The sequence below is a fragment of the Entelurus aequoreus genome, linkage group LG27 (assembly GCF_033978785.1).
Source record: "Entelurus aequoreus isolate RoL-2023_Sb linkage group LG27, RoL_Eaeq_v1.1, whole genome shotgun sequence".
Taxonomy (NCBI): Eukaryota; Metazoa; Chordata; class Actinopteri; order Syngnathiformes; family Syngnathidae; genus Entelurus; species Entelurus aequoreus.
In genome coordinates this window covers 19,208,532-19,234,940 of record NC_084757.1, presented here as the reverse complement: position 1 = coordinate 19,234,940, position 26,409 = coordinate 19,208,532, and the positions used below count along the sequence as shown (strand labels likewise).

At 39.8% G+C, this 26,409-nt stretch overlaps 1 protein-coding gene across 1 annotated transcript in view; it reads left to right on the top strand.

Annotated features, from left to right (window-relative positions):
• The window catches only part of fsd1 (fibronectin type III and SPRY domain containing 1), a 54,426-nt gene that overhangs the window by 1,483 nt on the left and 26,534 nt on the right, over nucleotides 1-26,409 (top strand). The window contains exons 2-10 of the mRNA XM_062038553.1: nucleotides 5,644-5,739; nucleotides 5,825-5,956; nucleotides 17,566-17,667; nucleotides 17,876-17,898; nucleotides 18,239-18,360; nucleotides 21,508-21,717; nucleotides 23,223-23,321; nucleotides 23,394-23,541; nucleotides 24,172-24,254. Of these exons, the coding sequence (XP_061894537.1) occupies nucleotides 5,644-5,739; nucleotides 5,825-5,956; nucleotides 17,566-17,667; nucleotides 17,876-17,898; nucleotides 18,239-18,360; nucleotides 21,508-21,717; nucleotides 23,223-23,321; nucleotides 23,394-23,541; nucleotides 24,172-24,254 (1,015 nt within the window). The remainder of the gene's footprint in view (nucleotides 1-5,643; nucleotides 5,740-5,824; nucleotides 5,957-17,565; nucleotides 17,668-17,875; nucleotides 17,899-18,238; nucleotides 18,361-21,507; nucleotides 21,718-23,222; nucleotides 23,322-23,393; nucleotides 23,542-24,171; nucleotides 24,255-26,409) is intronic.

Here is a 26,409-nt window from a genome sequence, read left to right as displayed (position 1 = left end):
TGAGGTCAGGTGGCAGCACCCAATGAGAGGGAAGATAATCGGTCACATCTCTAAAAGGAGCCTCCAAGTGACTGTGACGCAGTAGTAGTGAATGCAAGGTAAACTGAGGCTGCGCAAGCCTTCTGGACATTTAAGTAGAATTCAGTGTTTTTCAACCACTGTGCCTGTGTGCCGCGAGGTTTATGCAAACCAGTAATTATAATCTGCAAATAAAGAGCCGTTGTTGAGTGTCGGTGCTGTCTGGAGATCGGCAGAGTAACCGTTTAATACTCTTCCATATCAGTAGGTGGCAGCAGGTAGCTAATTGCTTTGTAAACGTCATATCTTATGCTTAAACCAAAAATAAACAAAAGGCGAGTGCCCCTAAAAAGGCATTGAAGCTTAAGGATGGCTATGGAAAACAAAACTAAAACTCAATTGGCTACAAAGTAAACAAAAACATAATGCTGGACGACAGCAAAGACTTACTGTGGTGTAAAGACGGCGTCCACAATGTACATCCAAACATGACATGACAATCAACAATGTCCCCACAAAGAAGGATAAAAACAACGGAAATATTCTCGATTGCTAAAACAAAGTAGATGCGGGAAATATCACTCAAAGGAAGACACGAAACTGCTACAGGAAAATACCAAAGAAAGAGAAAAAGCCACCAAAATAGGAGCGCAAGACAAGAACTAAAACACTACACACAGGAAAACAGCAAAAAAACTCCAAATAAGTCACGGCGTGATGTGACAGTACACCTACTTTAAGACAAGAGCTATATTGATGCATGGTTGGTTATGGTTTAAAGTCATATCCAACAATTGTGACAAAGGCTTTTTACAGTCAACTGAATTTTGTTTTTTAATGATTTCTGCTGGTGCTGTACCTCTGGATTTTTTTCAACGCAAAAAATGTGCCTTGGCTCAAAAAAGGTTGAAAAACACTGTGTCTACTGTGAGGTCAGGTGGCAGCACCCAATGAGAGGGAAGATAATCGGTCACGTTTCTAAAAAAGGAGCCTCCAAGTGACCGTGACTCAGTAGTAGTGAATGCAAAGTAAACTGGGGCTGCGCAAGCCTTCCGGACATTTATGTAGATTTATGTTTGTTCTCATATTAAACTGTAACAGGGCCAGTACATTTCCAGATACTTGCAATTGAATTCCCTTGATCGACCAATTGGGGAGTTTAATTGTATTTTACTCAATTTAGGTGGCAAAAACACCAAGACTGTGTCTTTAATGGAGTACTTCACTACTTTGGCCCCGTTTACACTAAGCCGGATAAGGTTATCCAGGGTAAATCACACCTAACCTTATACGTGTCCACACACACAACAATGCCACCGTTTAAGACCCCCTCCCACCTCCGTCCACCGGCGCAACGCCACCTAATACACATGCGCGGTAAATGCGCACGCCATAGTCACCCCCAGTGTTGCTTTGTGTGCAAGTTCTTAAATTTTACTTCTCTGAACAATATGCGGTGTTGTGGTATTTCAATTAACAGGAATTCAGTGTGCTGTGGGGCCTTATTGTAGTGAATCACACCTGAGCCATCATAAATTAATCAAATCTTTATTAGACACGTAAACAATGTGATAAAGAACATTTTACATCAATCAGTCTAGGGATCTAGATATCTGGTCAGGACACGCCTCACTCTTTTGCCTTCACCTTCATTGTCCATTCGTTTTTGGTGACTTTATACACTCTGGACCTAGACGTTGAGTCCACGACATACATGGAGGACAATAACTGATATCGTCTTCTTTGCCAGGACGGCGTGGCGAAGTTGGTAGAGTGGCCGTGCTAGCAATCGAAGGGTTGCTGGTTACTGGGGTTCAATCCCCACCTTCTACCATCCTAGTCACGTCCGTTGTGTCCTTGAGCAAGACACTTCACCCTTGCTCCTGATGGCTGCTGGTTAGCGCCTTGCATGGCAGCTCCCGCCATCAGTGTGTGTGTGAATGGATGAATGTGGAAATACTGTCAAAGCGCTTTGAGTACCTTGAAGGTAGAAAAGCGCTATACAAGTATAACCCATTTACCGTATTTCCTTGAATAGCCGCAGGGGCGCTAATTAATTTAAAACCTCCTGTCACTCCGGCGTTTACCGGAAACCGGCGGGATGGCCGTGCATGCGGTAATTATTTTAAAACCTCTTCTCACTCCGGCGTTTACCAAAAGGAATGCGGTAAATTTAGGCGTGCGCTTTGAGTGTGATGTAAGCATACCATCATGAAAAGCACATTTAATAAAAAAAACTTTATTATGGTCTTACCTGTACTTATAAATGGAGTCCATTTGCAGCTCCTTCTGACCAAAAGCATCGATAACTTGTTTATAGAAGTCTTCCTTATTTTCTTTCTTCCGTTTTAAAAGTCTCTCTGTCTCGATGGAGATATTCCTTTAATTATTACCTCCTGCTTCGATTGAAAGTCCAGTTTAGAAAACTGTTTTATTTTAGATACCGGTATGTAATCCTCCTTGTTAAAAGTTCAGGCAGAGGAAAAAAATAAATGTATTGCTGCGTGTGTTCACTTCTTCTGCAGTACCGGAAGTCGCAAGAAGGATCACTAGCGCGGCAGCGCCCTCTACCACCAGGAGGCGGGAGTCATTTCATGACTCATACAGTATTTGACACACGCAGATACGGTATATTAATAAAACATAGCTGCTTACTGTTCTTTTTAGCATACTGTACCGGTATTCAATAGCTTGGACCTTAAATCCTACTGAATACCGGTAGCTCTTTATCTTTTTTCCTTTGTGCGATTGCAAACTACTGAAAACAGCTTCCTCCATTTTGAAAATGAGGACAGATAAAGCGTCACTCGTGACGTAACGAATTTGACCCGGTGGAAGTTCTAGCCATATGCTAAATATTTTGCGAAACGAGTTTGACCCGGCGAAAATTATAGACATGCGATAATAAAATTAATATTTTGCGAAACTAATTTGATCCGGCGTCAATAATGAACCGGCGATAAGGCCAAGCATGCGTTAATTATTTTGAGAAACGAGTTTGACCCGGCAGTAATTCTAGACGTGCGGATACTATATTCCCTGCGCCAATTCAAGGAAATACGGTATATCGTTTAAAAGCATTCGCCGTTTTCCGTAGTTAGTCTTCCCTCGACGGCAAGGTAATACAAAGCACGCGCTACCTTTTTTTTTATCACATCCACGGTAACCCGCATTCTCGTTGACTCTCTTTCGACAAATGGACAAAGTTTTCCGGTAAGTAGAATCACAGCTGACCGCGACATTCGAAAGTTCTCTTGCCGTCTGAGAAGTGTTGTGTCCGAAATAGCTGCAATCGCTTTCTTTTAAGGTATTAATGTGTGATTTCCACAAGCATCTGTACATGTAGAAGGAGGAGAAACACTTCAATGTATACAGCTTACTTAATTCATGACTAGGGATGGGTACCTTCCTTTAACACAGACCTGGGCAAATTAAGACGCGGGGGCCGCATGCGACCCGTTAAGCTTTTCAATCCGGCCCGCCGGACATTCCCAAATAATGTTTTTAGATCTTTAAGATCGAAACTGTAAACAGAAAAGGGAGAACGGACACATTTTGGCTTAAAAACTAATGATAAAGGTGAAGCTATAACACTGAAACGCCCACCGGAAGACATGGCTAGCTAGCTAGCGGCTGAAGTCCAGCCCCAGTCGGCAGTGTTTTAGCTACTTCTAAATCACTAATCCTCGCCTCCATGGCGACAAATAAAGTAAGTTTCTTACAAGTATCATCCCTGCAGGACGAGGAATAGCTACATGCAACATGACCAAGAGGCAGTCTGACTGAGTGCTGAGTGTTGGACTACAACTGAATGCATATTTCGATACCATGCAAAAAAGGTATCAAAATATGTCACCGGTAGATTTTTCGAGTATCGATACCTGGTAATACAGACAGATTTTGGTCTTTGCCTATAATAGTACTGAATTTCAGTACCCATCCCTATTCGTGACTGTGTTACCTTTGACTCAACTCGGTACCTGCCCAGAAATGACAATCGCTAGATTGTCTGCTTCTTTTTCTTATTTTCTCCTTTTTAATTGTGAATTGCAACCACATGAGTTAGTCCCTTCCCTTCCGCTATGTAGTCAAAATGTTTCACCATTTGGGGTATGTTATGTGCAACATCCGGGTACTGACAGCGCTCTGCATTTTATCGTGATTTTTTGTGTAAACATACTTATACCCTCAAAATGCTGAGTGAATGAAAGTGCGCAAAATGAGATACGGCCTAAGTAACTGGAGTAATGTTGCTCAACATCACATAGTTGATTTCCTCTTTTTGAGGCAGAGGTGCATCTGCTGGTCAAGCCAAGTTTTTTGATTGAATTACTTTTTTCAAGAAAGTATTTTTTCCCTACAATTATATTACACGGTCATGTACACTTGTGTTATAATCTATGTAGTGCCAGAGCACAACAGAAGTCATTAAAGCATACTTTACTTATTTACAACAAGACTACTAGATTCTGAATAACCTTATATTCTGTGTCTTATTACACAAAGGCATGTCTTTTTTTGTCTCTACTCTCTACACAGTCGCACGTTAACAATTCTCCTTGACACTACGTATTGTGTGTTCACAAAAACAATTGCATTAGGGATGTTCCAATTTTTATGCTGCTGATTCCGATACGGTCATTAATGAGTGAGATACCAATCACTTGTATTAACTGTAAATTTGTCATTGTATTTATGGTAAGCGCAATTGACAATGTAACAATGTCAACACGTTATTTACACTAGTTCCTTATTCTCTTCCTCTTTGTGTCATATGTTCAGCCTCATCCTTCAGTGATAATGATACTTAAGATACACAGAAATACAGTTTATTTGCCGTAATGGAGGTAAATATTATTAACTAAGAGGAGCGTCTCCGCGCTGTGTATCTGAGACACAATTCGCTGCTTGTCACCCAGGGAACTAAAACTAAATACAGTGTCAGCCAGAGGGGATCAGCATTTGTGATCGGCAATAAAATGCCTTAATCGGCTATGGCGATGACTTTTTTTCACAAAAATCGGCAGATACTGATTGGTGAACGATCAGTTGGCACATTCCTAAATTGCATTGATTGTATGACAAGTTTGAAATTGAGTTAGCGTGGCACATGTTTTTACTTTGTGGATTTAGTTTGCACCCTTTCAATTGATTTATTTTATACAAGGTAACAGTTATCTTGTATAGCTGGCAAGGAGCAAAAACATTACAGTTATCACAAAAATACTGTAAGTCCAAACTAAACATACAACATTTTAGGTTTATAGGTTTATTTGTTGATAAGTAATCAAATGTTTTTAATTGAACAAAATAAAAATAAAAAATCACTATTACCGGGTTAAAATGTGGCGGTGAAACTACATACCTGGTTGTGTGCAAAGTTTTTAGAAATGAACTGTTCATGGGACTGCAGATTCTAGGTACAAAGTAAACATTTGACTAAATTTGCATTTGGTCTACAGTATTTAATTATTTGGCCACATGATGTTTTTTCTCAACTATAATTAAGACTAACCTGTTTATTTCCATTAATTATAGCATATTCACATTTATTCTTATGTACCGGGGATTTTGCAGCTTTAGTCAAATTGCCAAAATGAGGTTCAACTCTTGTCTTTCTTGTAGGAGTCTCTTCGTAAGATCACCCACACCCTGGCCACCAAGAATGAGGAGATTTCCAATTTCATCTGCAGCCTCAAACAGAGCCTGGACAACCTGGAGGTGTGGACACACAACTGGATGCATACACGAGCATTTAGAGAAACCATTTTACCTGCGATTGATCATTTCTCTTCCACAATACCAGGCCAACTCCACCAGAGTCCAGGAGGACCTGGAGTCCGAGTTCAACACCCTCCACTCAGCTCTGGATGGGATGAAGGAGAACATGTTGACACGCATTAAGCAGGAGCGAGCCAGCCGGACCTACGAACTACAGGTATAGCTGCTTAAAACTACAGTGCACTCACCAGCCACAACATTAAGTTCGGGCTAAACAATTAACCAAATTTAAATTTCGATTTTGATTTTGGCTTCCCACGATTATAAAAATACAAAACCCGTTTCCATATGAGTTGGGAAATTGTGTTAGATGTAAATATAAACAGAATACAATGATTTGCAAATCCTTTTCAACCCATATTCAATTGAATGCACTACAAAGACAACATATTTGATGTTCAAACTCATAAACTTTTTTTTTTTTTTTTCCAAATAATAATTAACTTAGAATTTCATGGCTGCAACACGTGCCAAAGTAGTTGGGAAAGGGCATGTTCACCACTGTGTTACATGGCCTTTCCTTTTGACAACACTCAGTAAACGTTTGGGAACTGAGGAGACACATTTTTTAAGCTTCTCAAGTGGAATTCTTTCCCATTCTTGCTTGATGTACAGCTTAAGTTGTTCAACAGTCCGGGGGTCTCCATTATAGTATTTTAGGCTTCATAATGCGCCACACATTTTCAATGGGAGACAGGTCTGGACTACAGGCAGGCCAGTCTAGTACCCGCACTCTTTTACTATGAAGCCACGTTGATGTAACACGTGGCTTGGCATTGTCTTGCTGAAATAAGCAGGGGCGTCCATGGTACCATTGCTTGGATGGCAACATATGTTGCTCCAAAACCTGTATTTACCTTTCTGCATTAATGGCGCCTTCACAGATGTGTAAGTTACCCATGTCTTGGGCACTAATACACCACCATACCATCACAGATGCTGGCTTTTCAACTTTGCGCCTATAACAATCCGGATGGTTCTTTTCCTCTTTGGTCCGGAGGACACAATGTCCACAGTTTCCAAAAACAATTTGGAAATGTGGACTCGTCAGACCACAGAACACTTTTCCACTTTGTATCAGTCCATCTTAGATGAATTCAGGCCCAGCGAAGCCGACGGCGTTTCTGGGTGTTTTTGATAAACAGTTTTCGCCTTGCATAGGAGTGTTTTAACTTGCACTTACAGATGTAGCGACCAACTGTAGTTACTGACAGTGGGTTCCTGAAGTGTTCCTGAGCCCATGTAGTGATATCCTTTACACACTGATGTCGCTTGTTGATGCAGTACAGCCTGAGGGATCGAAGGTCACAGGCTTAGCTGCTTACGTGCAGTGATTTCTCCAGATTCTCTGAACCCTTTGATGATATTACGGAGCGTAGATGGTAAAATCCCTAAATTCCTTGCAATAGCTGGTTGAGAAAGGTTTTTCTTAAACTGTTCAAGAATTTGCTCACGCATTTGTTGACAAAGTGGTGACCCTCGCCCCATCCTTGTTTGTGAATGACTGAGCATTTCATGGAATCTACTTTTATACCCAATCATGGCACCCACCTGTTCCCAATTTGCCTGTTCACCTGTGGGATGTTCCAAATAAGTGTTTGATGAGCATTCCTCAACTTTGTCAGTATTTATTGCCACCTTTCCCAACTTTTTTGTCACGTGTTGCTGGCATCAAATTGTAAAGTTATTGATTATTTGCACAAAAAAAAAGTTTATCAGTTTGAACATCAAATATGTTGTCTTTGTAGCATATTCAACTGAATATGGGTTGAAAATGATTTGCAAATCATTGTATTCCGTTTATATTTACATCTAACACAATTTCCCAAATCATATGGAAACAGGGTTTGTATATTAATTGAAAAAATAACAATTAATGGGCCGTTCAACGTGCATGAAAATTCTGGAGCTTGTGATGGTGAAACGGATGAGTTGCGAGTGAGTGAAAAAGAGCATATCTACTAGAGCATATCTACTAGAAGAAGAAGATGTCACCATGGTTGCTACTCTTTATTTAACACAGCGCTTGTATTCATAGTCAACAATCACTAAACGCAACAAAAACGTAAGGCATATGATTTTAGCGTTCATATAACTGCGGACGAAGTCACATAGCTACCCAATATCCGCTGATAAACGCAAAATGATATCAGGAAAATTGACATAATTGTAAGTGAAATGGTGTTGTTGTGAGAAGAAATCTAATCCAATCAAATCCCCTTTATTTATACAGCACTATTAACAACAAAACTGTTTCCAGAGTGCTGCACATAAAAAGAAACAATAAAAAGTAATCACATTACAAGCATTTAAAAAGAAACAAGTAAAAACAAATACAAAAAGTTGAATAAAAGAATAAAAAATACAAATCAATAAAATACACAGAAGAGCACAACACTCTCGCCAATTTAAAAGCAAGAGAATAAAAGTGGGTTTTAAGACGAGACTTAAAACATTCAACAGTGGGGGCCATTCTGACATGAGGAACTTTCCAAAGTTTAGGGCCAACAACAGAGAAAGCCCTGTCTCCCCTAGTGTTAAGCCTCGTTTTAGGCCCCACAAGTTTGAACTGACCCTCGAACCTCAACGCGCGATGTATGAGGTCTGTGATGTACTTTGAGGGCCAGTCCATTCAAAGCTTTAAAAACAAACAATAACATTTTTAAAATCAATTCTAAAACGAACAGGAAGCCAATGCAGAGAAATGAGAATCGGAATGATGTTCTCCCTTTTATTGGTTCCGGTTAAAAGTTGTGCCGCAGAGTTCTGGACTAACTTTAAGCCTGACAGTGCATTTTGACTTATTCCAGTGTAAAGTGCATTACAGTAGTCCAGACGTGATGAGATAAAAGCGTGCATGACCTGTTCAAATTGTTTAAAAGATAGAAAAGATGTCATCTTTGATAAAAGCCGAAGGTGATAAAAACTTAATTCAACAACGACGTTGATTTGTCAAATTTAAAAACCATGGTCTATAATGACGCCAATGCTGGTGGCCGTGGGACGTACAGAGTTCTTAAGAAAGTCCAGGTCAAGCAGAGGGTCACTGTTGCCCAGCAGCACAACTTCAGTTTTTTCTCGTTTAGCTTTAAAAAATTCTGCGCCGACCAGGCCTTGACGTCATTTAAGCACTCATGGTACGATCATTTTTAAAAATTGGTAAATATATTTGGCAGTCATCTGCATAAAAATGATAAAATAATCCATGCTTTTTAGTTTGGGAAAATAATGTGTCCGGTACCGCTCATTTATCCCCTAAACACTCAACCGCCCCATCCTGAACTAAACAATGTCGAGATGGTCACTTGAAACAGCCACTAAACTACAAAGCTAAAGCTAACAAAGAACAATCCATACACCCACAACACATCTCAACTGCTTGCGTTGTTGTGAACGACATCATAGATGTCACATCAACGTACAAACAGTGTTAGCAACTTGAAAGAACGTCTTTTTTTTTTCTTTTTTTAACAGCGAGTCGCCTTTTTACTCGGCAAGCTGAGAACAACACAGCACACTCCCCACCCTTTCACAATAATAGCGCGGTGTGCCATAACCGGTTTCAAAAAAGTACCTTACACAAGCATAATGTACTTAAGCACTTACTGGTACATTTCAATCAATCAATCAATCAATGTTTATTTATATAGCCCTAAATAACAAGTGTCTCAAAGGGCTGCACAAGCCACGACATCATCCTCGGTACAGAGCCCACATACGGGCCAGGAAAAACTCACCCCAGTGAGACGTCGATGTGAATGACTATGAGAAACCTTGGAGAGGACCGCATATGTGGGTAACCCCCCCCACCCCCTCTAGGGTAGGGGTTTAATTTACAAAATTATTATGCTTTGACCGAAAATACTGGTCAAAATTGTCCAAAGATGTATTGCACCAAAAAATGTAAGGATTTTTGCATTTAATTAAAAACATTTTGAATAAATTTTATTTCACACAAAAAGCACAAACTCTATCGTGGAAAAATAAAGGAAAAAATAAAAAACTGAATCAGGGATGTAATGATAAACCGCGGTAAAATTCCAGAAGGTTAGTAAAACTGTTTAAATTTAATTACCGAAAAAACTTCATTGATTATTGCATTTTAGGCAACACTGCTTACTTCCTGGGAATGGAAATGGCGCAGCACTGGTGCATGGGCACTAGCGCCGCTAGACTCGAGAAAAAATGGCGGACTTTGCTTGAGAACTTTGCTCTGCAGATGTTCCCTCCGAGTAAACGGAGCTCATTGTTTCGTTTCACTTTATTTCACTGGCTTCTACTTCCGTGGAGTCTCGGGATGCATTTAAGAGCGCACTGCTATTATTAGATGACACTGGCGTGGACAGTATTTGGAGACGGACGCTTTTGTCCCACATTAAAGTTAAATTTTGGAGGAGAGAAATATTTGTTGTTTCAGTTTCATTTTGAAATTGCAAAATCGTGTACTCATCTGCTTGGACTGAGAGTTACCATGCAGCCGGTGTGTCGGGAACGTTGCCACAGCTTGTTTATAAAGTCTTTAGTTTGTTAACTGGGATGGTCACTTGTCCTTTATTTCACTGTTGACTTTGTCAGTGTTCCAGTAACATCAACACTAGCTCAAATGTTTTGTAACTATGGGTTATACTTGTATAGCGCTTTTCTACCTTCAAGGCATCTCATCGAATTGAACGCAGGCTGTGTTGTCAGTAATATTGTGTATTCGATGTAAGGCTGGGCGATATATCGAATATACACGATATATCGCTGGTTTGTCTCTGTGCGATATAGAAAATGACTATATCGTGATACTCGAGTATACGTTCTCACGCAGTTCCTTTTAGCTGCGGGCATTACACTACAGGCGTTTTTCCACTCTTTCTTGTCTCTCCTTCTCACAGAGATAAAACAAGTGCACCTTGTTACATACGTCACATACTGTCGCGCGTGCAACGTCATACGCCCTCACCAAGCAGAGAGGTAGCAGCATGGGTAAAGTTAGCTGTGATGCTAGCGGAGCGGTGCGAGTGGTAATACGAGATAAAGAAGGTGCCAATCTGGTAACAAATGAAGGAATAATTAATTCCCAAGAAAAACAGCAGGGGGTCCATCGTCTGCCGGTGGTTTGGCTTCAAGCGGGAAGATGTTGAACAGACAACAGTAATATGTCAAGTATTCGGCAAAAGCGTTGCTACAAAAAGTAGCATTACTGCTAATGTGTAGCATCATTTTAAAAGTCACCCGCTAGAGAATGAAGAGTTCTTAAAACTCCGCATGTCAACATCTCGGCCGGTGCCACACCCACAAAATGCAGAAGCAACCATTTACAGATCAACACCGTATGAAAAAAATAGTCAACAACAGAAGGAGATAACGTCCGCAGGAACCTATCACATAGCGGAGGATGTACACTATTTGATTTCATATTGTGCAGCTAATTTTTATTTTACAGTTATTGAAATATCTTGTGTGACATCATGTACAAAAGTGCACTTTATTTGTTTTAAAACATTGTAGTGGCGTTCTGTACAAAAAGGGCACTTTAATTTAGTGTTGTTTTGATATGTCATCTTAGTGACATCATGCACAAAAGTGCACTAATAGCTTGTTTTAAAATGTCTCTGACAATCTCGCACTTTCTGTTTTGAAATGACATGAATGTTTGTGCCACTGCTTAATAACTGTTTAATAAATAGTTGTGATTTCCCTCTCTGCATGAAAGTTTAAAATGAGCATGAACCTGTTCTCAAACAATGGCAATAAAACTATTCTATTAATGAAGTATGAACAAGAATGTTTTAATGTAGACACATAGAATCATCATACTGGTGTTATTATATGCATCAAGTGTTAATTCAAGGCTAAAGCAAAATATCGAGATATATATTGTGTATCGTGACATGGCCTAAAAATATTGAGATATTAATAAAAGGCCATATCGCTCAGCCCTAATTCGATGTGAGAGCTATCACTCCTGTTTATTTTTGTTGCCCAAACTGTTGCACTGAACCGCATGGTGTTGTTGATAATGAACAAAACTTGTTGATTATACTTTATCTTCTTTAGCCAAACTGCTTTGTGTTTTATAGTGATATCAAAAAGTAAACGCCATGTTTTTTTTCTTTTACATTTCTTGTGGGTTTTTGTAATTTTACAAAGATATTACTTTAAAAAAACATTCATGTGACATAGCATTAGGGATGACGTTTGACAAGAAATTATCGAGTTCGAGCCCATTATGGAATCCTCTTATCGAACCGATTCCTTATCGATTGTCTTATCGATTACAGATAGGTTGTTGTGTATGGAAAAAAACATAATAGTTGGTTTAACAATAGTTCACTTTTATTTTATAAGAAAAAAATAAAATAAAATAAATAAATAAATAAATATTGACTTACCCCCCTAAAAAAAAATAAAAAAATAAAAAATATTGACTGTTGTTACCCAAAGTATATTAAGTGGGATTTTTCAGAAAAACAAATATATACAGTAACACAAAAACAACCTGTCTCTGTGATCACTATAGGTGTATAAATAATAATAGAGTGTTAAATAAAATCTGTCCCTTTGGCACAACACTGAAAATAATACAGCTCTCCAAAAAGTGCACTTCTGCTGCTATTGGAACATACTAACTACACACACTATGACACTAAGAACACCACAGTCATCAATCAACAATTCTTCTTCCCTTACATGAGAGCGAAGCCTTGCAATAATTGCATATTGCCTGTTCTGCCCTCACTATACGTGTTGAGGTTATACAGCTTGGCAGACAGCTAACAAACAATCCAAGACGTCTAATAAAGTTCCAAAGCAGGTTAATCCATTTAGGCTCTTTATTGTTGTTGATCTTGTTTTGTCTTTTCCTATCTTTACTTTTGTCTTGCACTGGACTGTTTTTTTTTTTTTTTAAACTGAAATACACACAATGACAAATGTATAAGCTATGTGATTCAATTACCATACTGGAATGTAATACACAATATGTAAATATTAGCTTCTCTGACGAGGTCCCGTAGCTAAGTTAGCTTCAATGGCGTCGTTAGCAACAGCATTGCTAGGCTTCGACAGGCGGCACAGCATTAACCGTGTAGTTACAGGTCCAGTGTTTGGTTCAGTGTCTCCTGATAGTAGTATTGTTGATCTTCTGTCTATCCTTCCAGTCAGGGGCTTATTTATTTTGTTTCTATCTGCATTTAAGCACGATGCTATCACGTTAGCTCCGTAGCTAAAGTGCTTCACCGATGTATTGTCGTGGGGATAAAAGTCACTGTGAATGTCCATTTCGCGTCCTCGACTCTCATTTTCAAGAGGATATAGCATCCGAGGTGGTTTAAAATACAAATCTGTGATCCACAATAGAAAAAGGAGAAAGTGTGGAATCCAATGAGCCCTTTTACCTAAGTTACGGTCAGAGCGAAAAAAGATACGTCCTGCACTGCACTCTAGTCCTTCACTCTCACGTACCTCATCCACAAATCTTTCATCCTCGCTCAAATTAATGGGGTAATCGTCGCTTTCTCTGTCCGAATCGCTCTCGCTGCTGGTGTAAACAATGGGGAAATGTGAGGAGCCCTTCAACCTGCGACGTCACGCTCCTCCTGGTATAGGCAAGGCTTTTTTTTATCAGCGACCAAAAGTTGCGAACTTTATCGTCGATGTTCTCTACTAAATCCTTTCAGCAAAAATATGGCAATATCGCAAAATTATCAAGTATGACACATAGAATGGATCTGCTATCCCCGTTTAAATTTAAAAAAATCATTTCAGTAGGCCTTTAATGTTTTATGGTGTATAGTTATTTCCAAACTATTAATGGATATGTCCCGATTCAGCATGTACATGTAAATCAGGGGTTTCAAACTAATTTCAGCTCAGGGGCCGCATGGAGGAAAAGCTTTTCCCATGTGGGCCAAACTGGTAAAATCATGGCATAATAACTTAAAAGTACAACTACGACAACTTCAGATTGTTTTCTTTGGCCCAAAATTAGAACAAGCATGTTCGTAAATAGTACATATTACAAATAATCCCCCTGACAAAACACTTCAAATTAGTTGAATATTTTGAGGAAAATATTGGTAGAGCTGCAAAAAACAACATGCAGAACAGAACAAACTTAGATTTCGTCTCAGTGTATCTACAAAACCATTAAACTGTAAGTCACAACCCATCAAGGATTGAATAAAATACAAAATAAATGATAAATAAAAAGTCTTGTAGGTATCAAATACCTCACATGTCATTTTCACGAATCAATCCTATGCGGACTCAACAAACAATACCAACTGAGGTAGAAACTTCAGTTGAGTTACTCCCTGCCTTGGAGGTATCACTGTGTATTAATAGAAAAATACAAGTTGTGCAATGTGTGAACAATTTCAGCAAACCAAACGTATGAACTTAAGAGACTGACAGTATTGCAGTAAATCATACACTGTTTACTCTCTTTAAATTTCCACTGAAGACAATTATTTTCATAGAACTATATTAAGGTGCAGTGTCTAATGGAGCATTTTAAGTGGGGTTACCAATTGTTTATTTTACTCATTTCACAAGCGCATCAATATCCTAATATACATAAATGACATGTGATCGGCATGCGACTGTGAATTGTTTTTGTTTGCGGATGACTCTGCCCTGCTGGTATCCGGCAAGGACAAGTCACAGGTGGAGAAAATCCTCAGTGCTGAGCTGTGTAGAACTTGCACCTGGCTCGCTGACAACAAGCTATCCATACACTTGGGTAAAACAGAATCCATCCTGTTTGGGTCCCACATCAACCTTAAGAAAGTCAATGACTTCACCATAAAAGTGGGTGACATTGTTATCACCAGGAAAGATGAGGTCACCTACCTAGGTTCCATTCTAGAGGCTAACCTTTCCTGTGATAAAATGGCAACCAAGGTAATCAGAAAGGTTAACCAACGAACGAGATTTCTCTACAGAATCTCCTCTCTGGTCAACAAAAGCACCTTGAGGATTCTGGCGGGAACTCTCGTTCAACCCTTTTTCGATTACGCATGCACCTCCTGGTACCCTAGCACCTCCAAAACCCTCAAATCTAAACTCCAAACATCTCAGAACAAGCTAGTCAGGTTACTTCTAGACCTCCACCCCAGATCCCACCTCACTCCTACCCACTTCTCTAAAGTGGGCTGGCTCAAGGTGGAGGACAGAGTTAAACAACTTGCACTGAGCCTAGTCTATAAAATCCACTGCAGCTCCCTGATACCGAAGTACATGTCAAACTACTTCCTTAACGTAAATGACCGCCATAACCACAACACCAGGGGGAGCTCCACTAACCACGTTAAACCCAGATTCCGAACTAACAAAGGTCTTAACTCATTCTCTTTCTATGCCACATCAATGTGGAATGCGCTCCCAACAGGTATAAAAGAAAGGGCATCTCTATCGTCCTTCAAAACCGCACTAAAAGTTCACCTCCAGGCAGCTACAACCCTAAACTAACACCCTCCCCGGATTGCTAATAATTAAATGTAAACAATCAAATGCAGATACTTTTTCTTATGCCTTCTGATCTCTCTCTCTCTCTCTCTTTCTCTCTCTCTCGCTCTCGCTCTCGCTCTCTCTCTCGCTCTCGCTCTCGCTCTCTTTCTCTCTCTCTCTCTCTCTCGCTCTCTTTCTCTCTCTCTCTCTCTATATGTCCACTTCATGCTGTCTATATCCTACCCCCCACCCCCTCCACACCCCTGATTGTAAATAATGTAAATAATTCAATGTGATTATCTTGTGTGATGACTGTATTATGATGATAGTATATATGATAGTATATATCTGTATCATTAATCAATTTAAGTGGACCCCGACTTAAACAAGTTGAAAAACTTATTCGGGTGTTACCATTTAGTGGTCAATTGTACGGAATATGTACTTCACTGTGCAACCTACTAATAAAAGTCTCAATCAATCAATCAATCAATCAATCAGGTGTCATATCTTGAGTGGCAGACAATTTTAGGATGTTATCCAAGTGGTTGTGCGTGGTCGTTGGGCCGAGCTATGTTTTATTGATGCTCATTATAGAGAAAACTTGCTCACAAAGATGTGATTTCTGTGAATAAATAGGAGGATGATTATTTTCATTGGAACACTCTGCACTCTGTGTCTACTTTTTTCTATTTTGACAAAGACATTTTGTAGAAATGAGGATGCCAAAATCACCATATGTTCGAAATAGAAGACATGAAATGGCTTTACTGTGTACCTAGCTTGCTCAACCCCGTACAAACCATTTACTTTCCTAAAAAAAAAAGTGCTATTGCGACATCCAGTGGACACATTGAGAACAGCAGTTTATTTAATTTAAAATTGCAGCTAATTTTTACACTCAGCAAGCCTATCCCCTAGGTCGGATTAAACCCATTCGCCGGGCTGCATGTTTGACATATATGATGTAAATACATCAGTATATGTAAATGTACATAACTTAAAAAAATACCTCTCTCTATGAAAATTTACAAATGGAAATAAAAGCATCATGCAATGAGAAAAAATTCACACGTTGATACTGTTAATGAACAAAAACACAAATGTTTGTCTTTAAATATATGGATAACGTTTGTCTATAGCCTTATCTGAATTAAACATTAAAACAGAAAAAAATAATGGTATTGTTTTTTATATTGCTGTTATTTAAATGTATTGTTATTTTACTTGTTGTTGTTTATTTATTAATTTATTTCCAGGTTTTTTTTTTAAACTACATTTAAAGTTGAGTTTTGATGGTACAATAAATAGTAATTAATCGTGATTAAACTATTAATCAAAATAATTGTGATTAATATTTTTGCCATAATCCTTCAGCTCTACATTAGATACACCGTCCTATGCCATCCAAAGAGATCCAATACAAACGCAACTTAGACCTGTCACACATACTTGTACAGCATGTAGTCACATTCTTCAGACATATTTGTAGTAATATGTCAAAATGACATGAACCCAAAACTAATGTAATCCTGGGAGTACAGTAAATATTTTAAGCCAGCATCATTTAAGGGGACTAACATTCTTTGTATTTTTCTCATTTCATCATCATCTGATATATCATAATCCAGTGTCAGTGTTGCTAAAAGAATGGTTTTCAGTTTTACTCTAGAAGTAAACACTTGCCCACCAACAAACTGCACCCTTTGTTTGTGTGGAGTGTAAAATGCACAACGCTAACTTGTGCAACCTTTTGATATAAAGAAAATAATTACAAAATCTCCATCCTTCCATCCATTCATCCATTTTCTACCACTTGTCCCTCTCCTTATTACAATACACCTAATCTTGAGTGGACTTTATTAAAAAGTAATATTAATATAAATTAATTAGGGACGGCGTGGCGAAGTTGGTAGAGTGGCTGTGCCAGCAATCGGAGTGCTGCTGGTTACTGGGGTTCAATCCCCACCTTCTACCTTCCTAGTCACGTCCGTTGTGTCCTTGGGCAAGACACTTCACCCTTGCTCCTGATGGCTGCTGGTTAGCGCCTTGCATGGCAGCTCCCGCCATCAGTGTGTGAATGTGTGTGTGAATGGATGAATGTGGAAATAGTGTCAAAGCGCTTTGAGTACCTTTAAGGTAGAAAAGCGCTATACAAGTATAACCATTTAAATTAAAGTAAATTATTGTTGGTATTTTAGTGTTTTCTGTGGTCTGCTTGGGTCTGTTAGTGTATATTGTAGCGTATCTGTATTTTAATTATTTTAATCAAATAGTGGAAAAAACATAACATTCCTATTGTTTCTTTTTCATGATGTTTTCTCCAAGAGTCAGCTAAGCGCGTGTTCCAAAGCGCTGGAAAGTTCGGAGGAGCTGCTGGAGCTGGCCAATCAGACGCTTTGTTCCTCCCAGACAGATGGTTTCACACAGGTAATGCGCCGCCCCCTGTCATTCAACCTAGCTGGTCCCCTGTATGTAATTAAAAACAATCTGTCCTTTTTTGTGGAGTTACAAAGCCTCCAGCAATATGTTTTATAGATTAGATTGTTTGATATAAATGTGACATAAGCAAAGATGGCCGCCAAACTCAGTTTTGTCTTCGCTCCGTATCTCTTCTCTCCTCTTCCTTCCCCTGCAGGCAGCCAAAGACATAAAGGATAGGTATCGTACTCAAGCTATCCATTGCTTCCATTTTGTTCTTTTGACCCATATAACCTGCCATTTCGTCTGATAGCATGCATGCTTTGAAACATGTCACCCTTTTTTTTAGACCATAAGCACTGTGGTAACTTTGCAGTCAAGAGCCTTTTTGTTGTGGTGTAGTACCGTCCTGTGTCAGCCCACCCTCTCTCCGTTCCTCCCTGGATGAATGCTCCCCCTACCTCTGCCTTTTCAGCGCAGGGTGATGAGCTCAGTGGTAGTCACAGAGTCCTGGCTATTGTCCACACTGTGTCATTGATTTTCTCCTTGTCTGGCTGTGACGTGTCCCTTTTGTCGACAGTGTGACGATGGCTCCGGCCTTCCGCCTTTCGTTGAAGGCCAAGGCCAGCGACAACATGAGCCACTTGATGGTGGACTTCAGCCAGGAGAAGGACTTGCTGCAGGGCCTAAAGTTTCTCCCAGGTGTGCAGCCCCATTTTGTAGTAAAATACAGCGAAGGGTAAAATCCTGAACAGTGATACCTAAAATATATTTGCATGATGCAGGATTCTCCTCCACTATACCAAATTTGTCATTCAGATTGACAAAATAATTCCTTAAATAGTGATCAGTCAGTGCCTTTATTACCCTTAATAACACTATAGAGCAGGGGTGGGCAATTAATTTTTACCGGAGGCCGCATGAGCAACCAGAGCACCGCTGGAGGGCCACATCGACAATATTTCAATTACATTTTGCTCAATATTATTTTTGATATATACGTAAGATAAATAATAATAATAATAATAATAATAATACTTTCATTTAACCTAACTTAACTTTATACCAAAAGCACTGCTTTGGAAATCATTTGTACCCCTTTCAGAGATCACATTTAGTTCCCCTTAAACATCCTCATGTTGCACAATGAAATGTAAGCATAGGATGAAGTGTGCATTCCTGTAACTTTCTCTAGTAACAGCATTCCATGATTAATATAAATAAATTAACATTAATAATAAATGACAGTAAAATAAGCACACGTATGACTGAGGAGTCATAGTGTAACTTTGTGTGGTGTTTGAGTTGTCCGACTTTTTGTGTGGCCATAAACGCACCAGTGGTTTAGTGGTATGCGTGTTGGTGACAGATGACAAGTTGGTTTTGGCCTGGTTTGTACGGCAGAAAATTACTAGTTTTTCGAGATAGAAGTGTTTTACTCATGTTTTTGGTGTGGTTATGGCCGAATATCAATCAATCAATCAATCAATGTTTATTTATATAGCCCTAAATCACAAGTGTCTCAAAGGGCTGTGAATATAAACAGTTTTGCTCAATAAAGTGATCGATATAATTCCTGGCCTCGAAGCATCTCGATAGACGTTACAATAATTGAACGGTGTTCAATTGAACAGTGTTGACGAACACCGTTAGGGCCGCTTGTTGTCACTGTCACTCAAAGTTGCATTGCAAATTTACACAGAATAAATGTGTTTATTTTGTTTAGAATTCAGATGGGATTTGATTTGGTGCGCGGCATATATTTGCTGTGCGCAGAGGACGCTTGAGCAGTGCGCAATTGCGCAGGCGCGCACCTTAGAGAGAACATTGCTTAGCAGTCCATGTCTTGTTGGAAACACGCCATTCGTCATCAACTATTAGCGTTTCGGGTGTAAACCGTGCATCACTTGTCGCTGTGCACCTTCACTCACAGGTTACACACAGACATGCGCCCATAAATGACACTTTTCAAAATAAAAGCAGCACAGTTGTATTGCGCGCACGGCATAGATGTTTTTTCAACTTTATTTTGTAATTTATGATTGCAGCTGTTCACATTCACTCACAATCACGCACGCGCATACGTCCACACGGAAGTAATACAAATAACGCTTTTCAAAACAAAAGCAGCACCGTTGTATTGCACACTCGACATAGATACTTTTTAAAATGTATTTTGTAATTTATGATTGGCCTCACGCGGGCCGGACAGGGACGCACAAAGGGCCGGATGTGGCCCGCGGGCCGCAGAATGCCCAGGTCTGCTATAGAGGGAGCTTTAAGTACCGTATTTTTCGGACTATAAGGCGTACTTAAAAGCCTTTCATTTTCTCAAAAATCGAGAGTGCGCCTTATAACCCGGTGCGCCTAATGTACGGAATAATTCTGGTTGTGGATACCGACCTCGAAGCTATTTTATTTGGTACATGGTGTAATGATAGGTGTGACCAGTAGATGGTAGTCCCACATAAGAGATACGTGTAGACTGCAGGATGAAGCTTATAAACAACACCACAACTTTAAATGTTCCATTGAGAATATAGAACATTACACGCAACGCTCAAAAATCTGTCAAAATGTTTTAGTACGACTTTGGTAAGCTATGAAGCTTGATGGATTGTCAACATACAAGTATTATTATGGTGTGTGTATAAGGACCGCAAAATGGCACCCATTAGCAGACATATTATCTGCCGTTTTGTTTCGCAATATTATGCAAAACCAAATTTCTTACCTTCTGGTACCTGCTGATGTGTATTTGGGATCTGTATAAGTCCTCAAAATTTGCGTCCCTCCACCATTGTAGTCCGTGGCGACACCGTAGTCAACAAGTGTCTTCTCTTTCACCCTCTGCTGTTGCCATTTCTAATATAAAGTAGTGTAAAGTTCTAACTTATATCTTGCTATGGAAGCGCCAAAAATGACCAGTGTGGTGGGTTTAGATAATTCACTAATTGGAGCGTTCCAGTCAGGTGGTTTTTCACGGGACACATTTTCGTCATTGTTGCATTAGTGAGCCACGGATGAGAAGATGTTGCTCCGTTGTTGATTTAAGTAAAGTCTGAATGTCACTAAAACAGTTAGCTCCATCTAAAACAGTTAGCTCCATCTTTTGACACTTCTTCAACTCCTGTCATTGCACGCTACTTTTGTATGAAAAAAAAAAACCTGGCTAGATCTGCTCATCGGCAGTGCACCTTATAATACGGTGCGCCCTATGGTCCGAAAAATACGGTACTGTGCCTGGTAGGCACATACTGTAATTGTTGTCAGGCAGGGTAATACTTTTACTTAGTGGTGTTTTGTAGATATTGCCAGAATTAACTAGTGTGGTTTGTAAGTACTGCCACAGGGTTTTTCTACATTATATCGCATTAATATCCATTCCTGGTTTTATGGTAATCATTACACATTTTACCATTGCAATAACAAGAACGCCACAGTGATTACATTTCAAAAATATTGAAAAAAGCAAAACACAAGTGACAACATGCAAAAATCCACACTTTGATGCGTTTAAGAGACTGTTTTTGTATCTGTTTTGTTTAACAGTTCACAGATGACAAGTCTGCGGTTAGCTCATTAATATTTGTGTATGAACAGAGATAATTAGTAACTGCCCTATTTTTTTCTCAAGTGGATGATGCACCCGTCGGTTAATTGACTAAAACTTCTATTAGTGGGGTGGCCAGAATTTAACAAAATATATGCCTATCGCCAGAATTCCATCTGGATCCTTTCCACAGTTTAATTTGTACAGTACATTGTGTCAACTTTTAAACCTTCGGTTAAGGCCTAGAGTCTTTGAAAGGCTATCTCTAACGGGTATGTTAATTTCTGTCCTGGCAGTTCCGTCCACACCAGAGATCCATGTGTCCGAGTGCCAGGTGTGTGACAACACGGTGACTGTCGTTTGGACCTTAGCAGAGCCTGACAGCAAAATAGACCACTACATCCTGGAACATAGGCGTACAAACCATGAGGGCCCGCCACGCATTCGAGAGGACTACCCCTGGATGGTGTTGGAGGGGATAAAGGAGATGGAACACACGCTGACAGGTTGGTGTAGGCCAGTGGTTCTTAAACTTTTTTTGTCATCCCCCACTTTGGACAAGGGGGAGTTTTCAAGCCCCACCTGCCCCCATCGCCCCAACAGAACGCTAATGCCAAGCTTAACATTTCCAAATTTATTGAACATCAAGTAACATCAAGTTGTATACATTCAAACTCAATAACATAAAATAACATCAAGTTCAATAATAAATAAAATAACTGTGCAGCTGTGGTATAACTTGCATCAAGTTCAATAATAAATAAAATAACTTGCATCAAGTTCAATAATAAATAAAACAAAAGTGTTATAACTTGCATCAAGTTCAATAATAAATCAAAAAAAGTGTTATAACTTGCATCAAGTTCAATAATAAATCAAATAAAAGTGTTATAACTTGCATCAAGTTCAATAATAAATCAAATAAAAGTGTTATAACTTGCATCAAGTTCAATAATAAATCAAATAACTTGCATCAAGTTCAATAATAAATAAAATAAAAGTGACTTTCTTTTAATTTGTCTACAAGTTGTTCCTCAAGATCACTTGCAATGCCGCATATACGTCTCGCAACTGTGTCGTTTGACAGTGGGACAGCTTTTAATTTTGCTGCGCTTGTCTCGTCAAGCATGACTGACACCATGTCTATTGCAGCGGGGAGAATGAGCTGCTCAGCAATTGTGTGTGGTTTTTTGCATTGTGCAATTCTTTATGCAACTCTATATGAAGCCATTTGAGCGTTACTGTTTACTGATGCAGCTTTTACCATGCGCTTCTCCTGTTGACGGTACTCTGCCAGTTTTCTTTAAAAGAAATCAAGTGACTTATTGACTTGATTGGGGTGTGTGGTCTCGAGGTGTCTCTTTAATTTGTTGGGTCCCATGCTGTCTGCTGCTAGCGGTTTTAGACACAGAACACACGGGGGTCTCTCCTCTGCCCCCACCACCGCTGCCGTGAATCCAAGAGCAAGATATCCTTCATCATATTTTCTTTTCGGTTGGCTTTTTGGTTGATCAGGCCCGTCAGATTTTTGTTTCTCTGCAGGCGCTGGCTGGCTCTGGCTCGACGACCTTTGAGGTGCGAGTCACAAATGTATCCATTTTGTTTAATTGTGGTCCACACATTAGCCTGCTACCCGTCCGCGCGAAAGTTTGTTCCGCTTAGCCCCGCCCCCATTAGTTACTGTTGCTATGTCTGTCAAATTTCGCTCCTACCTAGGAATTTAAAGCCTACAGGAAAAATAAGTAATTTACATTTATTTATATAGCGGATTTCACAGACAGAATCACAAAGTGATTTACAGTGTGTATAGAAAATGAAAGCATAGTAAAAAAAAAAGATCTAAGAATATAAATTAAAAAAAAAAATTTAAGTGAAATTTGCTCCCGTTCCTCGCGCCCCACCTGTCATGTCTCTATTCCCCACACTTTGAGAAACGCTGGTGTAGGCTGATGAAGACGTACATTAAGCATTTTTACGGAATCAACACTGATTTTTGTGTTCTTATCATCAGGTCTGCGCTTTGACACTCGCTACATGACGTTCAGGGTGAAGGCATGTAACAAGGCCGTGGCGGGGGATTTCTCTGAACCTGTTACTCTGGAAACCCACGGTAAATAGTACAGGTCAGAACACCATCATGAATGTCCATTACATTCCCCGTTTTTATTTCTCCATTCTCCAGCATTCACTTTCAAATTAGACTCCTCGTCGGCCCACCAGAACCTGAAAGTAGAGGACCTGAGTGTGGATTGGGACGGCAGCGGAGGAAAGGTTCAGGACATTCGCAAAGAAAAGGCCCGAACCGGCTCACCCATGCAGTCACCAGCCAGGTATGTCAGTGATCATGCTTACTAAATACGCTTCAAGGTTTTGTCTGAACAGTTGCACCACTGCTGTGTTCTTGAGTGACTACAGCAACTCAATGCAACTTTGGCAGGCAACAGCAGCCTCTGAATTGCAGAATGCATAAAACAAGATTTGTTTTTGACTCAAATGGAACCAGTGCTAATTTTGTTGTCTAATATTTAATAATGACAGGTGAGTTATGAAGTAGATCCAATAAGAAATACTGTCTTTGTGAGGGCTGGAAGGCTGTCGGAGTTTCAACACAATACCGCATGGTGTAATACTGTATACAGTTTTCATTATAGCATTCAGGAAGTGTCGGGGAAATTAGGCAGATGTCATGATTACAATTACAACTCTTCCTAAATACGGAAGGGGATTTTTAAAAGCTATTGTTTGTATTATGTTAGTTATACAATGTCCATGTGCTGCGTTGTATTATTATTCATAACTGCAGAGATAAATTCCTTTTCAGCTGGAGTAATAAAACCTATGCCTTACTGCTACGTAATGGTGCCAGGAAACTGAAAAATGCAGCATGAACACAGTGCTGTGTTCTTTAGAGGGATTTGATCATGTTCCTGGTTTTTACCATCTGTCCCCTGCTTAATCAGGTCAGCGTTGATGTCACCGAAGAGAGTACCAACAGCCCGGCCCAGCAGAGACCGCTTCACAGCAGAGTCCTACACAGTGCTCGGTAGGTTGACGTACAAGTAGGGATGGCAATTGATAAGATTTTTACAATTCCATTTTTGATTCTGCTTAACAATAGGGTAGGGCTGAGCAATTATATGATTGTGATTGTTGATCGCGATTAATTTGAGTTTGATCATGGCTGGTAGCATATTTCCTCGATCAAACATGACGGAAATGTCTGTTAGGAGTTACCGCAGTAGTAAACAGTAGGGAAGCAACGATGCTTGGTATGATTCTGCACGTAACAATCCACCTTTACTGACCGTGATCCCATGTGCGTCTATGAATGTGTGTGTGTTTGTGTGCGTTTGTGTGAAAGTGTGTCCGTGTGCTCGACTATCTTGTTCCACCGTCGCGAAAGTCAGTCTCCTCACGACGTAGTTAATGTTCAATCGCGTTGTGTCTCGTCCGTTTACACAGCTGGAAGTGCAGCCCAGAAGAACAAAATAAAGAAATAAATAATAAATATGACTAACACTAGCATATATGTTGAAACACAACGTTTACAAGGAGCAGCGACTTTAGTTTCACGATCTGCTTTAGCTCACCAGTAATCCCGCCCCAAATGCTGACTTGCAGGCACTCAGAGAATGTCTATGGCAGGTGTCGGCAACCCGCGGCTCCGGAGCCGCATGCGGCTCCTTGACCACTCTGATGCGGCTCAGCTACATACATGCCGACCCCCCCCATTTTCCCAGGAGATTTATGGATCTCAGTGTCTCTCATAGATTACACCCAGGGAAAAAATAATCCTATTTACACTCTAATTACTAAATAAAGGGCGTGCCCTAATTGCACTGCAGTAATTGTCCTCTATAGCATTTACATATAGTGTACCTGTCCAGCCACATGTTGCATGTTGTTATTACTTGCACACACAGGAGACAGCAAAGCATACTTACTCATCAGCCACACAGCTTACACTGACGGTAGCCGTATCAAACAACTTTAACATTGTTACGTTACAAATATGCGCCACACTGTGAACCCACACCAAAAAAGAATGAAAAACACATTTCTGGAGAACATCCCACCGTAACACAACATAAACACAACACAACCATTACCCAGAATCCCATGCAGCCCTAACTTTTCCGGTCTACATTATACACCCCCGCTACCACCAAATCCCCCCACACATCAACCCTCCCCCCCCCCCCCCCCTCTCCGTGCGTTGGTTGAGCGGAAGAGTTAGGGCTGCATGGGATTCTGGGTATTGGTACCGTCAGTGTAAGATGTGTGGCTGCTGAGTTAGTACGCCTTGCTGTCACTTACGTGAGCAAGCTGAAATTGCATTCTACGTGTTGTCGATCAGGTACACTGTTAGGGCAGAATGTAGAGGGCGCCAAATGCAGTGTCATCACGCTCCGATATTCGGGAGTCTCCCGGGAAAAATGAGAGGGTTGGCAAGTATGATGCGCCATTCATTCAAAACTCGCGGGCTGCACTTACATCAAATTTCCACATTAAAGTGCGTGCCGGTGCGTGTGTCGGAGACCCCTGGTTAACATAGCACAAAGCATTTAAGCTTTGTATGCGGTGTTTTTCATTTTAAATTTTAAACATTTTTTTGTGGCTCCCATTACTTTCTTTAATTTGTGAAACTTGCCAAAATGGCTCTTTGAGTGGTAAAGGTTGCCGACCCCTGGTCTATGGGACTGTATTGGTCCCGACTGGGAGAATCAACACACCCACTAATCTAATCAGAAAAGGCATTTTTAAATCTAAATATTTTTTAATTTCACTTTTTGTTTGTGTCTGCAAACATTTTACTCCTCAGATATAACGTGCTAAAAACAAAATGTTTCCCTGCTGTTGGAGTAACAAACACAATAATACCGGTATATATATGAAAAAAAAAACTCACACTTTGTGTACTTTTTGTTGGTTTGTGGATGAAAAAAACATTTAGTTCCTGACATAATCATTAAACATGTTTTATGTATTGGTACACATTATTTTACAGTACCTCAAATTCAAACTGCACTTAATGTATTTTCATTTAGTATAAGATACAACATTTTAGTTTTAAAAACTCCACAATATGGTTCATTGCTTGCTGTTTGCCAAATCACTGTTGAGAAGCAATGATGTATACAAGTAATTAAATACAAATATTGATTTACCATTTAAAAGTGTTGTTTGGTAAATGTTAA